The sequence below is a fragment of the Eupeodes corollae genome, chromosome 2 (assembly GCF_945859685.1).
Source record: "Eupeodes corollae chromosome 2, idEupCoro1.1, whole genome shotgun sequence".
Classification (NCBI taxonomy): Eukaryota; Metazoa; Arthropoda; class Insecta; order Diptera; family Syrphidae; genus Eupeodes; species Eupeodes corollae.
This window is the reverse complement of record NC_079148.1, coordinates 10628153-10648932: the sequence shown is the minus strand read 5'-3', so window position 1 is coordinate 10648932 and position 20780 is coordinate 10628153. Positions and strand designations below refer to the sequence as shown.

At 32.1% G+C, this 20780-nt stretch overlaps 1 protein-coding gene across 1 annotated transcript; it reads right to left on the bottom strand.

The window, feature by feature from the left end:
- Positions 1-2004: 2004 nt before the first annotated feature.
- LOC129944206 (actin-5, muscle-specific) lies at positions 2005-6588 on the bottom strand. The gene is made up of 3 exons (XM_056053482.1): positions 6432-6588; positions 2646-3592; positions 2005-2568 (listed from the first exon to the last, which is right to left on the bottom strand). The coding sequence occupies exons 2-3, from the start codon at positions 3568-3570 to the stop codon at positions 2363-2365; spliced, it is 1131 nt and encodes a 376-aa protein (XP_055909457.1). The 5' UTR covers positions 3571-3592; positions 6432-6588; the 3' UTR covers positions 2005-2362.
- Between the last annotated feature and the right edge of the window lie 14192 nt (positions 6589-20780).

Genomic DNA, 20780 nt, shown 5'->3' with positions numbered 1-20780 from the left:
GATGTATGTCGGGGACAGATAGACAGAGAGATGGACGGAATTAGGGAAACCACTTTTTTCGACTTCTCTACCATCGTTGGATCATATTTAATTAGAATCTTGATTTCGAATTTTTGCAATATATAGTTCCTATGTGTTGCAAGTAAAAAGGGTGAAAATGTTTAAAAATAAAAATAAATGAGAAGCCTTAATTATCAACGGTATGTTTAATGTAGACATCCCAAGCGCCCCAATTGCTGTCTTTTAAGTGATCAGCACTTTTTACAGGTTATCTAAATCCAAAGTATCATGTTTAGTGACTTGTTTCCAATGACGAGACAAGACGCGACAGGAATAATATGTAGCCTTGTCGCCTTGATCATTAATATTTCTGGTCCTATTGTAATATTTTTGAGGTTAAATTTTGCACTTTTAGATATTTTCTAGATAACAGAAAACAGAGATAAAAGAACAAAATCTACTATGTAATTTTATAAAATTGATAACTTTTAAATTCTGTTTTTGGAAAATAGTAAAAGATCCAGTTTAATAGCATTTTCGGTTCAAACATTTTAGGATAAAAATAGATTTGTAAAGGTGGGTTTCTTGTGAGCTCTTTTTTTATTTTAGAAGAATAACAATTGATAATATTGCGACGGAGTTCTTCACTATTTTAAAGTCATTAAAATAATCTGATTATCAGACGTCATTTATTTAACCCGCAATAATAGACTTGGCCCAACGGCCCAACGGCAAAAATATAACCAACTCTATACATATTTAGAGACTTTATTATGATTTGTAGCCCTTGTTTTGTCCAAAAGAAGAACAAATTTTGTATTCAAATTTTTGTCGCTCCTATAAACGAAATAATACTTTTTCAATGGATAAAGTTCTCATTAATTTGAATCTTTTCTATCACATAAGGTTTTTAAATATGTCTCCTTTTAAAAGCCAATCAAAAATGCTTTTCCCAAAGCACACAATCCTTAACCTTGAAAAAATCAAATTAAATGCTTCCATGGTTTTGAGAAATACATTTTGTAATTTATTTTAAGTGCTGATTTCTAACCCAAACTTCCATTGAACCTGTAAGCTCAAATTTTAAAAATACCAGCTTGCAAAAACTTGATTTAATTCTTCAAACATTTTCTAATACTGAATATTGAAGAAACTGATTATTGAAGATTTGGAAAATCATCAAGTATTTGATTGAATAAACCTATTTCAGAATTTTAAAAAGGCTTTTTCGAATTTTAAAAAGTTATATCTCAAAAACTTGGTTAAAGAGTTATTTAAAAATCGTATTTAAGGCCATCAAAACCTATCAGAAAAGTAACTTTTTAGTTTGCAGGTACAAAATGTTTTTAAACTAAACAGATGGAAATAAAGGAAAGCATTATGCTTGCTGGCCCGTTGACTCTGTATGAAAGTATTTGATTTTGGTACTTTCCTTTTGCAAACACATTTGCTACACATCCGTTTGTCCATTTCCTCCCTTCTTTTTTGAGAAACACGGAAAAACAAAAAAAAACCCAAACGAAACAAGGGCGATGAGTGATAAAACCATCCCCTAATCTTTTTCATATATCATTGATGCATTAGACTAATTTAATATGGGGCTAGTAATTCATCTGTTTGGTAATTTCTAAACCACAGTTATGTCGTCCCAAGTGATTTTCTGCCAAATAAAAACCCGCTTTATACGTGAAACTTTGAATTCTTTTATCGGCCGATAAAAACGATAATCATCGTTATACCGAAATGTGCTTTGCGTTCGAGGTCGAAGAAAATAATGAGAAATGCGAAAACAAATTTTGGGGGAAGTTTCCGAGGGTACATTTATGCCCCCGCGAGTGCACTCGAATAAACAAACAGTTATATCAAGGATATACATAAGGATATTGTATATGGGTGTTTAAGGACCACATTGAATGGGCGGTTGTACGTTGTATGATGTACGTGACAGCCATTCTAATGTTTGAAGGTAAATCCAATGCAATATGCGGTCTTAAGAAAAGGACGTTCTTATGGCTTTTTCCTTTTTTGATAAATTTTATTGACCCACAAATATAATTTTCGCTCAAACAAAATAAAGAAGAATACTAAACGAACATGTTTTTTGGTTTTTTAGATACACAACTGTTAGCCTAGGAAATAAAAAAACAAACAAAAAGATAGAAGGAGTGATTCGCGTGATGATGTTTATATAAATGTTCCATTGTAAAAATGTTGGTTCCTGTTTTCGTTGTCTTTTTTAAATTAGAAATTTTGCTTGTTTTTGTCGATGTCGAGCACAAACAACAGACTCGCGCAGCTTAGGATGGTCTTATTTTCCTTGCATAAAGCTGCTAAGAAAGCTATGGTGTAAAGGAGCTGAAGCTTAGAAGCATTTACGATGGACGATTCCTGGGCCGGATTCATCGTATTCCTGCTTGGAAATCCACATCTGTTGGAAGGTGGACAAAGATGCCAAGATGGAACCACCGATCCAGACGGAGTATTTACGTTCTGGTGGTGCAATGATCTTGATCTTGATGGTTGATGGGGCCAAGGCAGTGATTTCCTTTTGCATACGATCAGCAATACCTGAAATTTTCATAAGGTCAAAAATGTGCTTTGGAAAAGTCCTTTCAAAAATAATGGAAGGTTTATTGATTGCTTACCTGGATACATGGTGGTACCGCCGGAGAGAACATTGTTGGCGTACAAGTCCTTCCTGATGTCCACATCGCACTTCATGATGGATTGATAGACAGTCTCGTGGATACCGCACGATTCCATTCCCAAGAACGAAGGCTGGAAGAGGGCTTCTGGTGTGCGGAAGCGTTCGTTGCCGATGGTAATAACTTGACCATCAGGCAATTCGTATGACTTCTCCAACGAGGTTGAAGCAGCAGCAGTAGCCATTTCTTGCTCAAAGTCCAGAGCGACGTAGCAGAGCTTCTCCTTGATGTCTCTGACGATTTCCCGCTCAGCGGTGGTTGTGAAGGAGTAACCTCTCTCGGTGAGGATCTTCATCAAGTAGTCAGTCAAATCACGACCAGCCAAATCCAAACGGAGGATAGCATGAGGCAAGGCATAACCTTCATAGATGGGTACAGTGTGGGAGACACCATCACCAGAGTCCAAGACAATACCAGTGGTACGACCGGAAGCGTACAATGAGAGCACTGCCTGAATGGCAACATACATGGCGGGTGAATTGAATGTCTCAAACATAATTTGAGTCATCTTCTCGCGATTGGCTTTTGGGTTCAAAGGAGCTTCAGTCAATAGAACTGGATGCTCTTCTGGAGCAACACGAAGTTCATTGTAGAATGTGTGATGCCAAACCTTCTCCATGTCATCCCAGTTTGTGATGATACCGTGCTCGATGGGGTATTTCAAAGTCAAAATACCACGTTTGCTCTGAGCCTCATCCCCAACATAGGAATCCTTTTGACCCATACCCACCATCACACCTTGATGCCTGGGGCGGCCAACAATCGATGGGAAGACAGCACGTGGCGCATCGTCACCGGCGAAGCCAGCCTTGCACATACCGGAGCCATTGTCCACAACCAGAGCTGATGCTTCATCGTCACACATTTTGTCGGTTTTTTGAGATTAACTGCAAAGAAAAAATAAACGATTTCATTGTTTTGAAAATTGTGTGCATTAAGAAGTATCGTGCTTAGAAATGGCGTGAATAGTGATCTTAAATTATTGAATTTTAATAATCTAAATGTACAAAGATGTCAAATGTTTGAAAACATACATATATACAACCAGTTACTAGTTGACCCTACCGACGGTGTTCTGCTTATTTATTAAAATATATTTTGATATAATGGGTGCCTCAACTTAATAAAAAAATCAAAAAAGAACGCATTTAATATTCTAGTGGTATTTCAAAGAGCTAAAGTATTCTGAAATATAAAGAAAGTTTTTTGAAATTCGATCCAAAAAATACAATCTTTCCAATATTTTTGTAGAAGCAAACTTAAAGTTGTTGCTTTATGAACTGAACAAAGTTTAAAAGAATGAAAATAAAAAATTAGTTGTAAATATTTTGTTTGTCGTGTGTTGTTTTGTATTCTTGGTCAAGCGTTGTCAATGAAAATAGACATTATTGTGTCTGAAGCTTTAAAATTATCCATATTTTGTTCCTAGGAAAACAGACAACATTTTTAATTTTCAGTTTTTTTTCTAATTTTTGTAGCGTTTTTACCATGTTTTAGAAACGCAACAAGGCCATCAAAATTGTTTTTGAAAAATAGAAATATATCACTGCGATAAGAAAACAGAAGAAAAATGGTGTTCTTTCCAACAAATTCTAGAATAATTACTAAAACACTAGGTTTCATATTTTACTTCAATCTTGCGAATGTTGGAATAACTTTAAAAAATATGTCTAAGCGGTGTAGAAATAAACAGAAACTAATTTTTCAACATTTTTTTTTTTAAATGATAGCGTTCTTTTTCTTCGAAAAAGATATTTTTGGTTCAAAAATTACTTGTGCAAATTTATTTCAAAAAATATAATCATAGCACACAAAACCCAAAAAGAACTTCTTCGTCAAAATAAAGTTTGCTGGCGGAAATTATGACTTGAAAAATATTATGAATAGAAAAATAGTGCAGTCGTTTTTCATAGCAAATACACCTTTTAATCTGGGGAATGGACCTATTAATTAGAATTTTCAAAAGCTCAAAAGTCACATGGGTCTTAAAAATTGCTAAGAGCCATATTGTGATCTTAAGTGCAATTAAAAGTTAAAGATGCCAAAATTATCAAAATATTCATTTTTTTCATCTTAGTCACATTTTTAAATAATTTTGAAATGCTTTTTTTTTTAAAAAAAACTTCATTTATTTTCCGTTGTGTAACTTGCACTTATTTTGTTTCAAATGAATATCAAAATATTAATCAGCTTATGAGTTCCAAAAACTCGTCATCATCATCTTCTTCGAGGATAATGTTACAAAAATTTTGAACACTTGCATTGAAAATCTTTCTTAAATTCCTACAAAAAACTTTCATTGAAGAGTCTGCAACCTTCAAAAATTGTTTCTTTTTGTACACATTTTAGATCGTCTCGATTTTTCAGTTAAAGTATCAAATTTATTGCAAAACAATTTTTAAATTTTCTGACACTCAAAATTTTGAATGCATTCATCAAAATACTTAAGTTTTTAGTCGGTCGGACAGTTTTCAACCGATTGACATGAAATATTGGATATACATGTTTTGGAAAATGATTTTCTTCATTTTATAGTAAATTTGTTGTAAGCAATTATCTGATAATTTTGTAGGCAATCGCTTTAAAATTTAGCCACTTGAACAAAAATTCATAAATCCCAAAAATCCTACTAAATTTTGTAGAACATAAGTAGAAATTTGTTATTGGATCACTAATAGTAAAGAAACTGCAAATTCAGCCGCGGACCTTTAAACAAGACACGTTATGTAAAAACACCGTTAAGGCGGCCATTTTACATATGGTAAATCGCTTAAAAAATACTGTAAGACGGCACTGATATGTTAAGTAAAATCACGTTTTTGTAATGCCGATTAATGTTGTTGTATTTTCATGAAAAAGCCAAATTTTTAGGAATTTTGAACATATTTTCAAAATATATTGTGATTAAACTTGAATTGAAACCTTCGATGTTTGAAACAGTTTTATTAAAATTTCCCTACATGGAACAAAATAAGAAGACACTTTAATTTTTAATTAGCTTCTTTTATCCAAAAATTAGGAAAAATAGTTTAAAAAAATTTAATATAAAAGCTATTGTACGAAACAGATATTTTTTATTTAGAAAATTCGTTTATTCTTTGATACTAAATCTGCTTTACTTGATTTCCCTTTTAAAATTGGTTATCTTAGATAATTTTGAAACGTTTTATCTTTTTTTTTTGCAATATTTTAAAATAACCTTGAAAATGCAAATAAGTCTTTATGCGATTTTCACTAAAAGATGTAATGATAGTTATGAAAATTGAGGGTTTGAAACTGGGACCAAAAAGAATATCTTGTTGTATTCAGTAAACTTTTGGGAGCTCAATAAGCAGTTTTATTTTTTCAAAATAAGAGCCGTTGAATTGCAAATTTATGTACCAAATTTTTAAAAATATAATTCTTTAATTTTAGGTTTTTTAATTGATTGATTTCACTGTTTAAAGTTTTTTAAATTTTGAACCATTTTACTTGCGACAGAAAAAAAAGTGTTCAAAATTCTAATTACACAATATTCTTGATTATTTTTTTGATTCCATTTCAAATTGCTTGATAAAGTTCTTAAATTGCAAAAGAAAATAAAAACATGAAAATATTCCGAAATATGTTTTGAAGATATTTGTCAGTTTTACGAACACGAAAATATTTTTAAAAACTTTCTTTTTTAAAAATGCACTTTTGATTTATTCAAGACGACTAAGATCAATAACGATAAATCCTACGTACCGTACTTCTTGTGAATTCCGTGAGGGTAGCGACTAGAGTGATTTGATTGTGGTCCGTTTGCTGTCTTTTAAATAAATTATTTGACAATGTCACTCTAGCTACTTGTCTGCAATAATTATATGCAATTTGATTCTATGTCATTATTTTCTTTTGTTGTTGTTCTTTTTTAGACACTTCAAAATACAAAACCCCAAAAAAAATCCAAAAACAAAAACAAGTGATTTTTAACAAAGTGTAAGATTCTCGGGTGTAATTAAGAATTTACAAGAATTTGTGTAAATCTTGTGCCAAAAGATGAGATTGAATTTGAGTAGTTTTTCAAAAAACAGAAACAACAAACAATTACAAAAACATTTTTGTTTTATTTCTACGACTGCTTGGCTGGCAGAGTGGGCGCCCAGGATTGATTTGTTTGCCCACAAAAAAAAGTGGGTGTGTACATATGAATATATTTTGAAAAAGGAGTCAAAGGAAAGCTCAAAATAAAACACTCATACCCAGACATTACTTTTGTTTTGTTTGATTTTTTGAATGACGTGCTAGAATAATTTCTTAGAAGATCTCGGCGGAAATAACCAAAAATGGTTCGGTTTAATATGGATGAGTGCTGGCATTATGTGTGTTTTTGCATTGTTTTCGAAATAATATTGATTCGAAAGAAAAAGCATAGTTTAAGACCGGGCATGTGGTCAATTATGGTGATGAATTGTCGGCTATTTCACGTCGGCGCATTAGAAAATAAATATGACAACAGCATTTTGCAGTAAAACTGTCTGGTTTTAGTTAGAGGATAGTTTTTTTGTTTGTTGTGTTTAGAAAACTTAAGTGGCAATTAGAGAAATTTTGGCACTGTCATATATTGTACAAAAACAAACATACAAAGGTATATGGTACACTTTTCAATGACATAATTAGAACAATTTGAATTTTCAGAATTTTACTGACTAAGTTTGGATGCAAGATGTGCTGATGGCTTATTTAGTGTTTTTTTTGAAAAGATATATTCTTTCACGCGGAATTATTGGTTTTCTAGGTAGAAATGTATTAGCATTTTAGATCCATTACAAAATGGCAAGATAATCAGTTTATTTTACATGAAACATTCGAAAATAATCTAAAAATGTAGAAAATTTAAAGAAAAATTGTTTGAAAATAAAAATAGATAAGTATTTTTTTGACACTAAATTTTAATTAAAAGTTATCATTTCAAAGACACTATATTTTAAGCAAAGAGAGTTAAAAAAAGGTGTCGCTATGCATTAGTTCTATATTACAGAACATTTAAATGGATGAGAAACTTTTCCACATTCGCGTAGTACGGCTAAAAAAGAGTATCATTACTTCAAAGTCCGACTGAAGTTTGGAGGGTATTCTGTTGAAAATTCCTCGAGGAGGTTTCGTTATGCATTGGTTTTAAATTACAAAACATTTAAATCAATCGGAAAGTATTTCACATTCGTGTAGTGCGGCTAAAGAAGAATATCATTAGGTACTGGTATTCTTCTTTAGGTATACTGTTGAGCATTCTTGGAAGAGCTAATCTTATGGTCGAATTGTCTAAGGAAAGTTATATAACTTCCTTTTGCGGACCATAAAGTAAGTTGCAGAAGCACCTGTCTAAGGGTGGGAGTTATACTCTTGCTAAACCCTAGTCTTTACATTGTAGCAATCAATATTCTTGAGACATAGAGTATGTGAAGTTCAACAAAAGGTGGTGAGGGTGAAACACACACAATCAAAGAAGAGGTTATGTATTAAGAAATAAATAGGATAGAAATAGTGTTGGTGCTAGGACAATTTTATGCGGCACACCAGCATTTATTTTGTAAGTATAAGACTTGAATCCTTCCAATACCAATTTTTAATACAATGATTTTTTTAAAAAGAATAGGAATAGTTTATGTCGTATGCCAATATCATAACTAAATATACATTTTTGAAGATAATTTTGGTTTGAGTTTTTATATAAAAGCTCGAAAACACATGTTAATCTTCTAGGTAAAACATAAAGTGACATGTATATTCACTCTATTTTTATTACAATGGTTTCAAATCCTGAGAATTGTGAAAATGACACATTTTCAAATGCTTGCACTATTGAACTTATATCTTTAGAATCTTAAGTTATCAAAGGTGCTATGTGATAAATTAATTTACTAAAGAGTGTACCAGAAGACACAGGTTTTTTGTTTTTAATTTTGGAGTACTGCTTCAATGTTTTCTTACCTTATAAAATTCCTCATTTGTTACCACTTAGCTGTTTTTGGCATCACTGGTTGTCCTGTTGAACTGTACGTTAAAATAGTGAAAGCACGTTGTTGCATGAAACATTGCGAAAGCAATGAACGAAAAAATACGCCTTTCCACGACTGTAACTCGTTTAAAAAAAACTGAAAATGGCTGATTTGTTGACATTAAAGCAATCTTTTGAATTAACATTTGATCGCCAGTAAACGAAGCCATAATTCGAGAAAGTCCACATTCAAGTCTGTTCGCCATCGTTCACAGCAACGAGGTTGTTTTATTCAGCGCATTTTGAAAAACTATCTTCACCTGCGACGACATAAGATATAGTTGACATAACAATTGAAATCGAAATTGTTCATAAAAGCTCAGCAGAGAAATGTGCGTGAAAGTGATCACCAAATTTCAAGGATAGCATGGAAGGATGTGGACATTTATTCTGCGTGTTTAGAATTTGCTCTTCTGCTTTTATACCCCATATAATAAGTTTCGAAACCAATAATCAAAACTGAATTAATATTCAAAAATGTCTCATATCACACTGTCAATTTATTACTGGAAAACTTAAAACTGTATTTGCACCATTTTGATTTAAAAAAAACTTGTACATTTTCTTCTTCTTAAGAGAAAACTAGAACATTTTAATAAAATGTTAAGGCCATTCTTAGTAAAGACCCACGCTGAAATCACCATTTTCACTTTTATTTATTTCCTATATCCATATGGTTCTGAATTTCTGATATTTCAAATAAATGAGTCTGTTTTCCAGATATAGATTTGTTTTTTTTTTTTGTAACGATCTGTCAATATTTCCGTTCTTAATAAAAGAGAAATTTGTCTTCCAATACATGCATATTACAAAATTTACATATACCAACAGTACCTCTTTGAAACACTATTCCATTAATATTAAGAAGCACGCACCGGTCTTTAAAGAGGATAAAAATAGTATCACTTGTTCAAAATATTTTGGAGTCCATTAGGTTGCGGTATTCATCATGGAATTGAGACTGTATGTAATTGGTAGTAAATTTAGTCCAGTATTTTTCTCTAAGCTTTGATAGAAGAATTTTATGCAGTCCTTGTCATTAAAGTTTTATATCGAAAACAAATCTATCGACGTTTCATGAACATATCATACCATTCCTTAGCCAAGAAGAATTTGTTGGTAATAAAGGATTCAGATAAAATTCTATCGAAACTGACATTAGGAAGAGTTCTTAGTATGTAAAAAAAAGTGTGTCCTAAAGTAAAAGTAAAGTTTTTTTCTAGGAAAACCTCTGCAGAATACAAAATTATATCGCTAGAAGCAGCATCATGTATTTAAATACATTGTTTTAAATACGGGCACATATCTCAGTAGCATCCTGGAGCATTTTGCATTGATGGACTTTTTAGATGGTCTCAAATATGTTATCCAAGTACTCATTCCAAAACAAAAAATGGAATTTAAATTCACATGCTTGTACTTTTGTACCTCACAGTCATAGTATTGATTTCTGCAGGCTTAAGATGTTATTTTCGAAATGTTTTGTGGTGTTTAAAAGCAGTTTTTCGAGCCAATTCCAAGCTTTATTAAACTAATGCTCCTTGGGCTCAATTTAATAGTTTTTCGTTTAGAAGAACTTTTAGTTGTATAACAATGAAAATTAAAAGAATCTGATGGTAATATTTTAGAATGGAAGGTGTGCATAGGTTTTGGTTCCATTTAGGACTTTTGCGATTTAAATCTTATAATATTTGTAGAATCGACCCCCATATATTAACCTGAACCGTAACTCTAAGGACACAGTGTGTGATAGCAAAGGATCAATAATATTGGAACTTGCAGATGTCCATGATTGTCATGTTTTGAAAGGTAGCAGCGCAGGAGACCCCGAGGAAGAGTATACATTGACTATTAATTTTTTTACTGGAAACTGGGGTAACATTATTAGCAATTTCACAGTAGGAGATAAGACAGTTTCTTTGTGGCAGTTAGTTAGCGCTTTAAATACGAAACAACTGAAACTTATTGTTGCGGTAAAATTTACCACAGCAAGTTTCACTCACCTACTCTATATCCCGTTCCCTTTTAACCTTCCGTTTTTCGTATATATTCTAAGAGTTCAGTTGAATCCTGTCTTCCATCAGTCAGTGTCCTGCTCTTAATATATAATGGAAAAGCAACCAAAATTAGGTGTGGACAAAATGGTACATTTCTGCGACGGGCGGTCCACAAAGTGATTGCTGGAACGACAGACGGTCTGCACGAATACCAACCAAGGTGACAGACAAGTGGTCTGGTCACACCAAAACCAACAAAAAAAAAAGGGGCACGAGTGACACTTGGTCCTCGATTGCTGATGTTACTCATATGAGAATGGCTGCATGCCCAGCATAAATCAATTTCGTTATGTAAAAGATGGAACGTTAACACGAGTCCCTAATCCCCTAGTCTGCGCGAAAGTCCAACGATAAATAGAGTAAAATCGCGAGATCAAAAACCACTGCCAACTTCCACCCTCCGATAGTTAAAACAAACATTTTTACATAATTGTAATTTCGTAAAAAAAAAAAAGAACGCGTTAAACACTTGAGTTTCATGCAACTTATCAAAGTTTCTCCAAAATTATGGGGGTGTTAATAGGGTGGTTGAATGCACCCATTGAATTCCCGCTCACTGGAAGAAGTACTATAGAGGTCGGCGAATTCAATGACAGTGGTAGTGCATAAAGCTGGGAGTGCGAGTAGGAAAAGTGGTGGTGTCTCAACTGCGTTCGCTCACTCTTGCAAATAAGCTAGGTGAAGCTGAATTAAAACGCGATAGAGACCCACACTTTCTGATTGGCCGAAAGCATGTGGGAATGGAAGAAAAAGGAGAGGTCATCAAGGCAAGGTGAAAGCCTGGAAGATCACTTTTTTGTGAGATAGAATCTGAACCGGAGGTTCAAAAAATTGAAAGGAAGATAAAATAAAAAGGAAAAACTTTGAGAAATTAAGAAATTCAAGTGTTGTTGGAAGTGAAAAATTTTAAAATTTTGATTAAGAAGAAAACCTAAAATTGAAGGGAGAAAAAAAAGGATTGGAAAAAAAAAACAGCTAGGAGAGGGAAGTTGGCACTTTGGCAGGATATCCAGAAAAGATAAGTATGTAATTTGTGTTTAAAAAGTAGAATTCTTTTATTTGTCGTGGTAATAACTATTGAGAATCGTGTTATAATCGTTGGGCTTTCGTTTCGAAAACGAAAAAAAGGTAATTCCGAGAAAGCGGAACTCGCGTCCCGTAATTAGAAATTTTCTTTGTCCAGTAGGGACAAAAGGTTAACGGTCCATCTTCGGTGTCATACACCAACTCTTTGTTCTTAAAAATTCTTAAAAGATCTTGGGTTTTAATCCTACTTGTAAGGTTTCCCAAGCAAAATCGAAAACAATTAAAAATATTCCATCCATTTAAAACATTTTTTTTATTTGTTCACAAATTGTTCTGGTCGGTTCCGCTCCAAAAGGTTTGTAATTTCCTTTTTTTTTACAAAAAAAAAAATTACTGGCGCCCATCTTGTTCCTTCTAAATTTGATTTTATACATATTTCAAGAACACCCTATTCGCAACCCACTTTCAAATTAATTTGATAATTTCGATCGAAACTGTCCGAATTCTGATAATGGATACACTACAGATGCAATTTAACTACGTAGTCCAAGTAATGAATATGGCAGACAGCAGAATTCCAAAAATCAATATTAAAACAGTTATCCAAACAAAAGTATCTATGCTAGAAGATGAAGAGAGCTTTCTTCAATGTGCGTTATTGCTCTTGAAACAGCAATGAATGTAGAACCCGCTTTATTAGAGTCAAAATTCAACATGATTTTGGAAAAATTTGGAAGAGTAGTGTATGGAAGATATGAGTCTGAAACTAGATCATCGATATTCAGGAAGTACTACAGTCGTTTAAATTTTAATTTGCAGAATAGATCGTATCTGGTAATTTACAACAGAATCGACAAAATAGATGGCCTTAAGCAATACCGATAGGACTTATAAGATAAATGAATTATATTGTATTTTTTTATATATATTACATGAAAATGTTGCACATATTATATTGAAATAAAATTAGTCAAATAACTAACTAATAAGATTTTTATACAAGAATCGTGAAATTTCCCTTGGTTTTCAAAAAATTTGCAACTCCTTTTATAGTTACTTCTAATACTACAACTTGCCTTTTTTATAATGGTTCTAGACAAAAACATCTACCTTACGAGCCCCCTTTGTTTATTAAAGCATTCTTGCAAGTCTTTCACTAACGAAAACGAAACATAAATATTTGAAGGTTTTTAATGTCATATAATTTAATGCCTATCAATTTAGATAATTTCGTCAGATTATTATCTCAAATGGAAAAATTTGTGCCAAGTCCAGCTTTAAAATTTGTATCTAACAAAAATATTCTTCATGAATGTGGTTTTTTTTAATCTACGTCAAATTATTTTGTGTAACTAATTTCTTACGTCGTTGTTGCTTTCGTGGTCGTCCTTAGTTGATCATATTTTCGTTAGGGTCGATGGTTTCAAAAAGATAATCAAACTCACTGTTGATGGTCAGGGCCATCAGTGCTTTGAAAAAAAGTAAGTAAGAATCTGCTGCGCACAAGTGGTAACAATCTTTTCGGTGCGCTGTCCGGTCTGGCCAAGACCTAAAATACCCACATGATAGAGTCCGGCGGCGGCTTCAGCGCGGCGGCAGTAGAAAAAGAGGGAATTGATGTGCGCGCAATTGAAGCCCACTGCGGTTTAGTTGCCAAAATATATTTCTATACTTTAGAAGAAGAAGGTCCTACAACTACTGATCAAAAGCTGAGGAGCTAGTTGTGATGTTGAAGGTACCTATACCTTTGCTACCTATATTTTATTTTCGCCATTTAGGTTTCCTTTCTTTTTTTCTTTGGTGATTCGGTCAGGTGAGCTGGGAATATGTAGTTAGAGGTATTCAATGTTTTGTATGTTATTTTATTTTTGGCAAATGCTTGTTCTGATCTAAGGATACATTGGGTAAAGGTGTACACACCGATGAGCATTCTCTGATGTGTCCAGCTGCGGGTCATTGAACGGTCTTCTCACCTTTCGTAGATTCCTTGAAGTTGGATGAACCCATTTTGCTGTGGCTATGGCTCATCCTATACCATACCAACTATAACTTGTTCTCATGCAAGCAAGTTGTGCATGCGCATGAAAAATCGTTTGAAAAACTTAAAAAAAAAATGAAGAAACAAATGCAATTAGATTTTTGAGAAAGAGGAAATGGGCATCTATTAGTTTTAAGTTCTTTCTATAAGCACCAACTATAAGCAGGTTCTTATTACTTAGGGAATTGGAGGGAGATAATGAGAATGGTTTACAAAGAAAAGGTAGGTTGGTAGTTAAGGAATAATTTTTAGAACTTGGAAATATTAATGTGATGGACACAAGTACGTATATGAACAAATTTCGAATCAAAGGGAATTTAAATTATGGCTTGGGGTAAAATATAGAAAAATGAGAAAACTATTTACAACTTAATTAATGATTATTACTAATAACCTTCTAAGAGTATTTTTAAGGAAAAGAATAACAAAATAGGGCGTTCCCTTAAGGCTATTATTAAAAAAAATTTAAAAGATATGTTAAATCGTACAAGAATTAGATGATTTCATCAAACTAAAGTCAAAGAAATTGTTACTTAGTAGTAGTGTAAACTTAGAAAACCTCTGGAATACCTTCAGAAAAACAGCAGTTTACTAGTTTCCCCTATCAAGTGAGTTGAACAGTAGATTGTTCAGTATCGTTCAAATATTTTAATATAATACGAAGTTGACTAGTTCGGTCTTTAAAAAAATCATATAAATTTCTTGAACTATAGAAGAACTAAATACATTCTTGACAAAAAGATAGTGAAACTATTGTTCCCATATGAAGATTAATAAAACTTTTATTGGTTGAGAGTTTATTAATGACGAATTATTGGGCATACATTTTTTAATTTATTATATTTTAATATTTGGAAAGACAGACAAGTACAAATGGTTTGATTAACGGTAAGATATTAGAATTTTGTCTGTATTGATTTAAAACTTCTGTATTTGTATTGTCGATGTTTTTATAATTGAGTTTCGTATCGGTTGTCGTGTTTTTTTTTCTGAAGTATTTAATTTGTAGACTCATCTCGTTTAGTTTAGATTTTTTGAGGTTAAAAGTGTGTTGTAATTTAAAAATTTGAAATAAAATGTGTTGATCGTGCTTATTTAATCGTTGATAAACATGATGCATAAAGACTTGCATTTACACGCTAACAAGGTACAATTGACTCAAGAATTATAAAGCCTCTTGACAATTTCAAGCGTTTTCAATGGAGGGAATCGTGGCAAGAAATGGCAACAGTGAATAATGAAATTTTTAACAAAATCATATAGATTGATGTGATGAGGCACACTATCACCACTGTAGATTCGTCAATAAGAAGAATTGGTGCATTTAGGTGAATAATAATGCAAGAGTAATTTTCGAGAAACTAATGGACCCATAAAAGTGTTATTGTTTGGTGCCGCTTACGGGTTTGCGGCATCATAGGGTCCTATTTTTTTCCAAAATAATGCCTCTCAGGCAGTTACTGTGAGATTTGTATTTGTATTTTATTATTTCAAAAATCGCTTAGAAGGTAGGACATGAGTCTTATAAAGTGTTGCAAGCCTTTACATTAGTTTAGGAATTTGAATACAAATTATATAACAGAACGTCTATTTACATATTTATACAAAGAAGAGGAAATTTAGCATCTATTTACATATTTATATAAAGAAAGGGAAATTTAACATCAATTATTTGCCAAATAGTTGAAAAGTTTAAAAATTTAAATCTATTTATGCTTCTTATTCTTCTCATAGCGATGGGCAGAGAGTTCCAAAGGCGTAAAATATGAATACAAAATTGACGCTCATTGTTTAGAAAATTGTATCGGGGTGATATTAAAGCAAAGGACCTTGTTGAATGATTGAAATTCATCTTACCGTATACATAATCAGGTTGTTGTTTTTGAATGATTTCATGCAGGTAACTCAGAGAACGAAAGTTTATTAAACAGAAACCTGAAATCCGTACTGCAAAAATGGATATGTGATCATAACAATATTGTTGTAAGCCACATTCAATTTGCGGCTAGACACACAGTATAGTATACAAAAGATTTTACATCCATACAGCACAATTGGTAGTATAAGGACCTTAGCAAGTAGCAGTTTAGTTTTGATCGGGATGAAATTTAGAGTGACTTGAAGAAGACGGAGACTTTTATAGACTTTACCAATGGCACTATTAAGGTGGTCATCCCAAGTGAGAGTAATGGTTTCGTCGTCAAGTTTCAACAGGTTTAAACCCGATCGATCAAAGTTTTTGCGATAGATGGGGGGGGATGTTGATTTGACAGGGTTAAGGCGGAGATCGTTCAATTTTGACCACTGTGAAATGCGGAGCAGATCCTCATTCATTAAAGCTACGGCATCGTTTTTGGTCCCAAAATTTCGACTTTCGAGCTGCACATTATCAGCATAAAGATGAGATGATAACGAACGATATGTAGTTTCGGACAGTGTCACTTATGACACATTTAACGAAACAAAGGCTCTCTTGCGCAACAACATTTAAAAGAAAAGGTGTACCTGGATAAGCCAGGAACAATTCAAGAGCTAAAGGACTAGTTAATTCGGAGCAGTAATGACATAGATTTTTCTAATAAAGACTCTGAAGGTGACAATTCTTCTTCTCTAATGCTTACTTCTTTGATTGCGAAGATGGAGAACACCAACAGTTTATTATTAAAAATAGCAATATAATAATTCATCAATTGAGAGCAATAATTGTTTTCAATTGTTACGAGAATTTTTTGTATGAAAAACTGAGCGGAAAACTTGATGAAAATCAAGAATTACATTTTTGTAATCAATTTTGTGTGCAATTGTTCTAGAGTTTGTTTTGCAAATAAAAAAGGCACATTTTTAGGGACAAACTTAAAAGAGTGGCGGTAAGTTGTAAATTAATAATTTTGAATTGTAATGGTTAAAATGTAAATATTTTGGATTTTTTTGAAATTATTTTCAGTTAATGATATAAATAAAATATATATGGCGGTATTCTTTGATTAGTAGCAAAATTATTTTACATTGACATTGCTGTTCACAATTGGAAAGGCAAAATTCAAAATGGAGGAAGTTGTTATTAACCAATTTAAGTGGATTCATATCAACGTTCGCATAGACTTTGCGATGACAAGTTTTGAGTATGTGGGATTAATTTCGAATTTCTAGGCTCTTTGAAAAGCCAACTAAACTGGAGCTATTTTAATAACAATGTATGAGAAGTTAATAAATCATATTCAAATTTGAACTATCTATGTTTTGTTGTTCCCTTGAAGTTCATCTGAAGCCGATAAATTGGGACTTGATAAAATTTGTCAGGTTTGGCACGTATTTACATAATTTTTCGTTGTAGACATAATCCATAACTTAATTCTGACAAATTATGGAATTTGAAAACGCGTTTTATTTTAAATTACTAAATTTAATATTAGTTTAAAAAAAAAACTATCACGTTTTTTATAATTAAAAAAATTGGCACACAAAATTGTCACCTCTATAATTTTACGAATACAAAACGATTTTATCTCTAAAACAATTTTGTGCAGTAAAAAATAACGTTTTAAACATCTGGTAAAATATTGAGAAAAATCGAAGTGACGATTTTTTTTTATAAAAAATAAAAACCTAAGCAAGCATTACTCAAAGTTGGTTAAAATTGAATATCAAATATCTTTTCAAAAATTTAAGATTATGGCTTCCGAATAATTTCAACTTATAACAAATATTATTTTTAACAGTCTGTAAAATTTCAAAAAAAAAAAAACGAATTAACAGTTTAAAAAAATATAAAATCTTAGAAGAAAATTTATCTAAAGTTGTTAAAAATTGATTTTCGACTTAAAAAATTTAAGATATTGACAGTTTTCTTACAAAAATAAAAACCCAAACAAAAAAATTAATAAAAGTTGTTAAAACGGGATAGGAAGTTATCAGTGTGGGTCGCATCCCAGCCTCTTTTTTAAATTCTTATTAGTTACGAGATGACTAATGGGTCCATTTGACATTTTCTGAAGTCTTGAAATTTTTTTATGTTTTTGAATAATTCGTTTTAGAGTTTAATGTTGGTACTCATTCTGAATCTAGACTCCGATTAAGGGTGAATGTATGTGCTCCAATTACGATTCACCCGTTTTCAACAGTATTTTTGTATTATCTTCAAAACATTTCAAAATCTTATGAGTACGAATTCTTAATAATAACAAAAATTTGATTTTATATCGTTTACGTTTTTATTTTAACAACTGTTTTACAACAAATCGCACCTCCCGGTGCAATAATGTCATAAATCCGATTTTTTTAAATGTTCAGGAATCACGGTTAAAGTTTGCTTGCTTATTGAAAATACTATATCGACCTAAAATAGGCCTACAGAATCGACTTCAAGAGTCCTAAAAATAGCGGACTATTTAGTGAGTTAGAGTTCATAATATTACCTTTTATATCTTTCACCTGTTTCTTTTTTGAGCTTGTGAAGGGTTTCAACTATTGTGGAGCGCAAGGTACATTACGACTTTGTTGCTCCGAAAAATTTTATAGTTTAAACTCTTGTGTCAAATAAAAAAGTGGCCTCTTTTGGGCCATTGTAGACTTGAAATATCAAAAAACCTGCTTCATGAATTATTAACAGAGACTCAATAAGCGGAATATAAAGCGTGAAGTGATTAGACTGATTTTGAAGTCGATTTCAAAAAGGCCATCAAAACCTAATAAAAAGTACAATTTGATTGTGACCTACAAAATTTTGTTGACCAATGTGATAATTTATCATATTTTCAAAAAAAAATCATAGTAACAAAAAATTGTAATAAAATTTTTAAAAAATCAGTTATACAAAACTACACTTTATATAAACGTGGTTAAGTAGAAATTGGTCAATAAGTGACAGAGTGCCTTACAGTTATAAGTACCTGCTTCAAATATTTAAAAAAAAATAATCATTATTTTTAAGTTTAATTTGTTTTTAAAAAGGATTTGAAATAGATTAAGATTTTAAGTATACGTTCGTACCACCGTAAGACATTGTCACCTCTAATATTTTACTCCAAAATAATTGTATGCAACAAAGAATAACGTTTTTGACATCTGTTCAAATTTTGAGACATTTTTTGTCTTCAACATTCAATACAATTTTTACAAAAACACATCAGTTAGTTTTTTATTTTATAAACAATAATTTATAATAATTAATCTAAAAGTTAATATTCGATACTCGATATCTCGTGAATAAATGAAGGAATTGTTAACGTAAGATATTGTTTTTAGAAAAATCCAATTTCTTTTTGTTTTTCCAAGAAATACAAATTTTCAAGAAATTGGTAAACATTATTTTTCGACTAAGGATCTCGTAATCAAAAATAGATTTTGAAATCAAACTATTTCAAAATATGCAATTGTTGGTATTTTTAAATAAATTTTTAAGAAAAAATCATCTGACAATTTTTTGAACAAACAGTAAAACCCACAAAAATGATAAGAAATTCTTTTCGACTGAAGTATAAGAACAGACTTAAAATTATTTAACTCACACAAAATATTGTAATGATAATTTTTTTTTAAAAAAGTTCTAACCAACACAAATCGAAAGACGGGATGGGAAGTTATCAGTGTGGTCGCACCCAGCCTCTTTTGTTTTATTTTGTAGTAGTTTAACAGAATCAATCAATTTTGGAATTATGGTCGATTTTTAACTTTGAACTGTGATAGGATTGGAAAGGAAAGAATACATTTATTTTGGTTAAGCTTACGTCTCAAAAACTGGGCCTAAGATGGTTTTGAGGTTAAAAAATTTCAATTTTGTTCTGCAATGTAGGATTTTGTGACTGCCGCTGTTTTCAAACAAATTTCGAAGTAGGTGTACTTGAAGGATAACAAACAAGTCAAAGCACATCTGTCATATAGCGAGCTCCTTCTTGAGAGCAAACAAATGTTACTATTAAAATTGTTTATAATGAAAAAGACACTTAAAATGTTGAAGTAATATTAAGGTTTTTTTATCAAACAAAAATGTTATAAGTACTAGTACATACATATATACTATAGGTATATGTAATAATGTGCATTTATGACATGAATATATCGCTCACAACACTTTGACTTGTGACATCGCTAATACACGCGAATCGCCGCCAATATCGAGATAAAAAAAGGTGATATTAAGTTTTGGGGAATGAGTAGAAAGGAGTCTCACCACCTGACGCACTATGTAAAGTTGCCTACCAAACGCATTTCTATCTCACTCCATATTATAATAACATAAACGTGTCTCTCTATCTCTATGCACATCACTCGTTCTCCCTCTCTCTCTCTAACACACACACATCAAATCGCACAACTTTGCCAACTCAGCAAATGCATCGTTTATAAGACCCATATATAGTCTGGCGCCCAACGCCAGCCTCATCTCCAGCCAAATCGTCCACCCCAGTAGGAAATTTCAAAAAATTCATCGGTGAATCACCAACTTATTCCTTGGTGAATGGAAGCTACACCCCATGAAAACATGGTGAAAACATCAGTGAAATTAACATGGGGATTGGATTGGCGTTCACCAAGTTGTGAATTTCATGGTGACTGTTCAGAGAGGAAATCACCAAGCAAGTGCATTTGGTGTATTCCAAAGTGAATTGTAGTTGATGAAAAATACCGTGAACTCACACCGGGGAAATCACTGGGTTAGTGGAGTTGCTGATATACTTGTGTACTTTACATTGGTGAAAAATGTGATGAATGTTCACCAAGGAATTCACTTTGCAAAATTGAATGCCTTTTTCATAAATGAATATTGGCCAGTGGTTTCCTTAGGGAAGCCAATGTAACTCATTCACTAATGCAAATTGACCTGGTGAAATATGTAGTGAATGTGCATAAATGAAGTCAATCATGTTTTTATTATCGAATTATTTTTTACTCATACCTAAATCTTTGGATACAAATATTAAAAAAAAACAGCCATG

Coding starts and splice junctions, on each gene's coding strand:
- LOC129944206 (XM_056053482.1), bottom strand. CDS start 3,570: ATGTGTGACGATGAAGCATCAGCTCTGGTTGTGGACAATGGCTCCGGT. Junction 2,569..2,645: donor CGGTACCACCATGTATCCAG/GTAAGCAATCAA, acceptor TGAAAATTTCAG/GTATTGCTGATCGTATGCAA.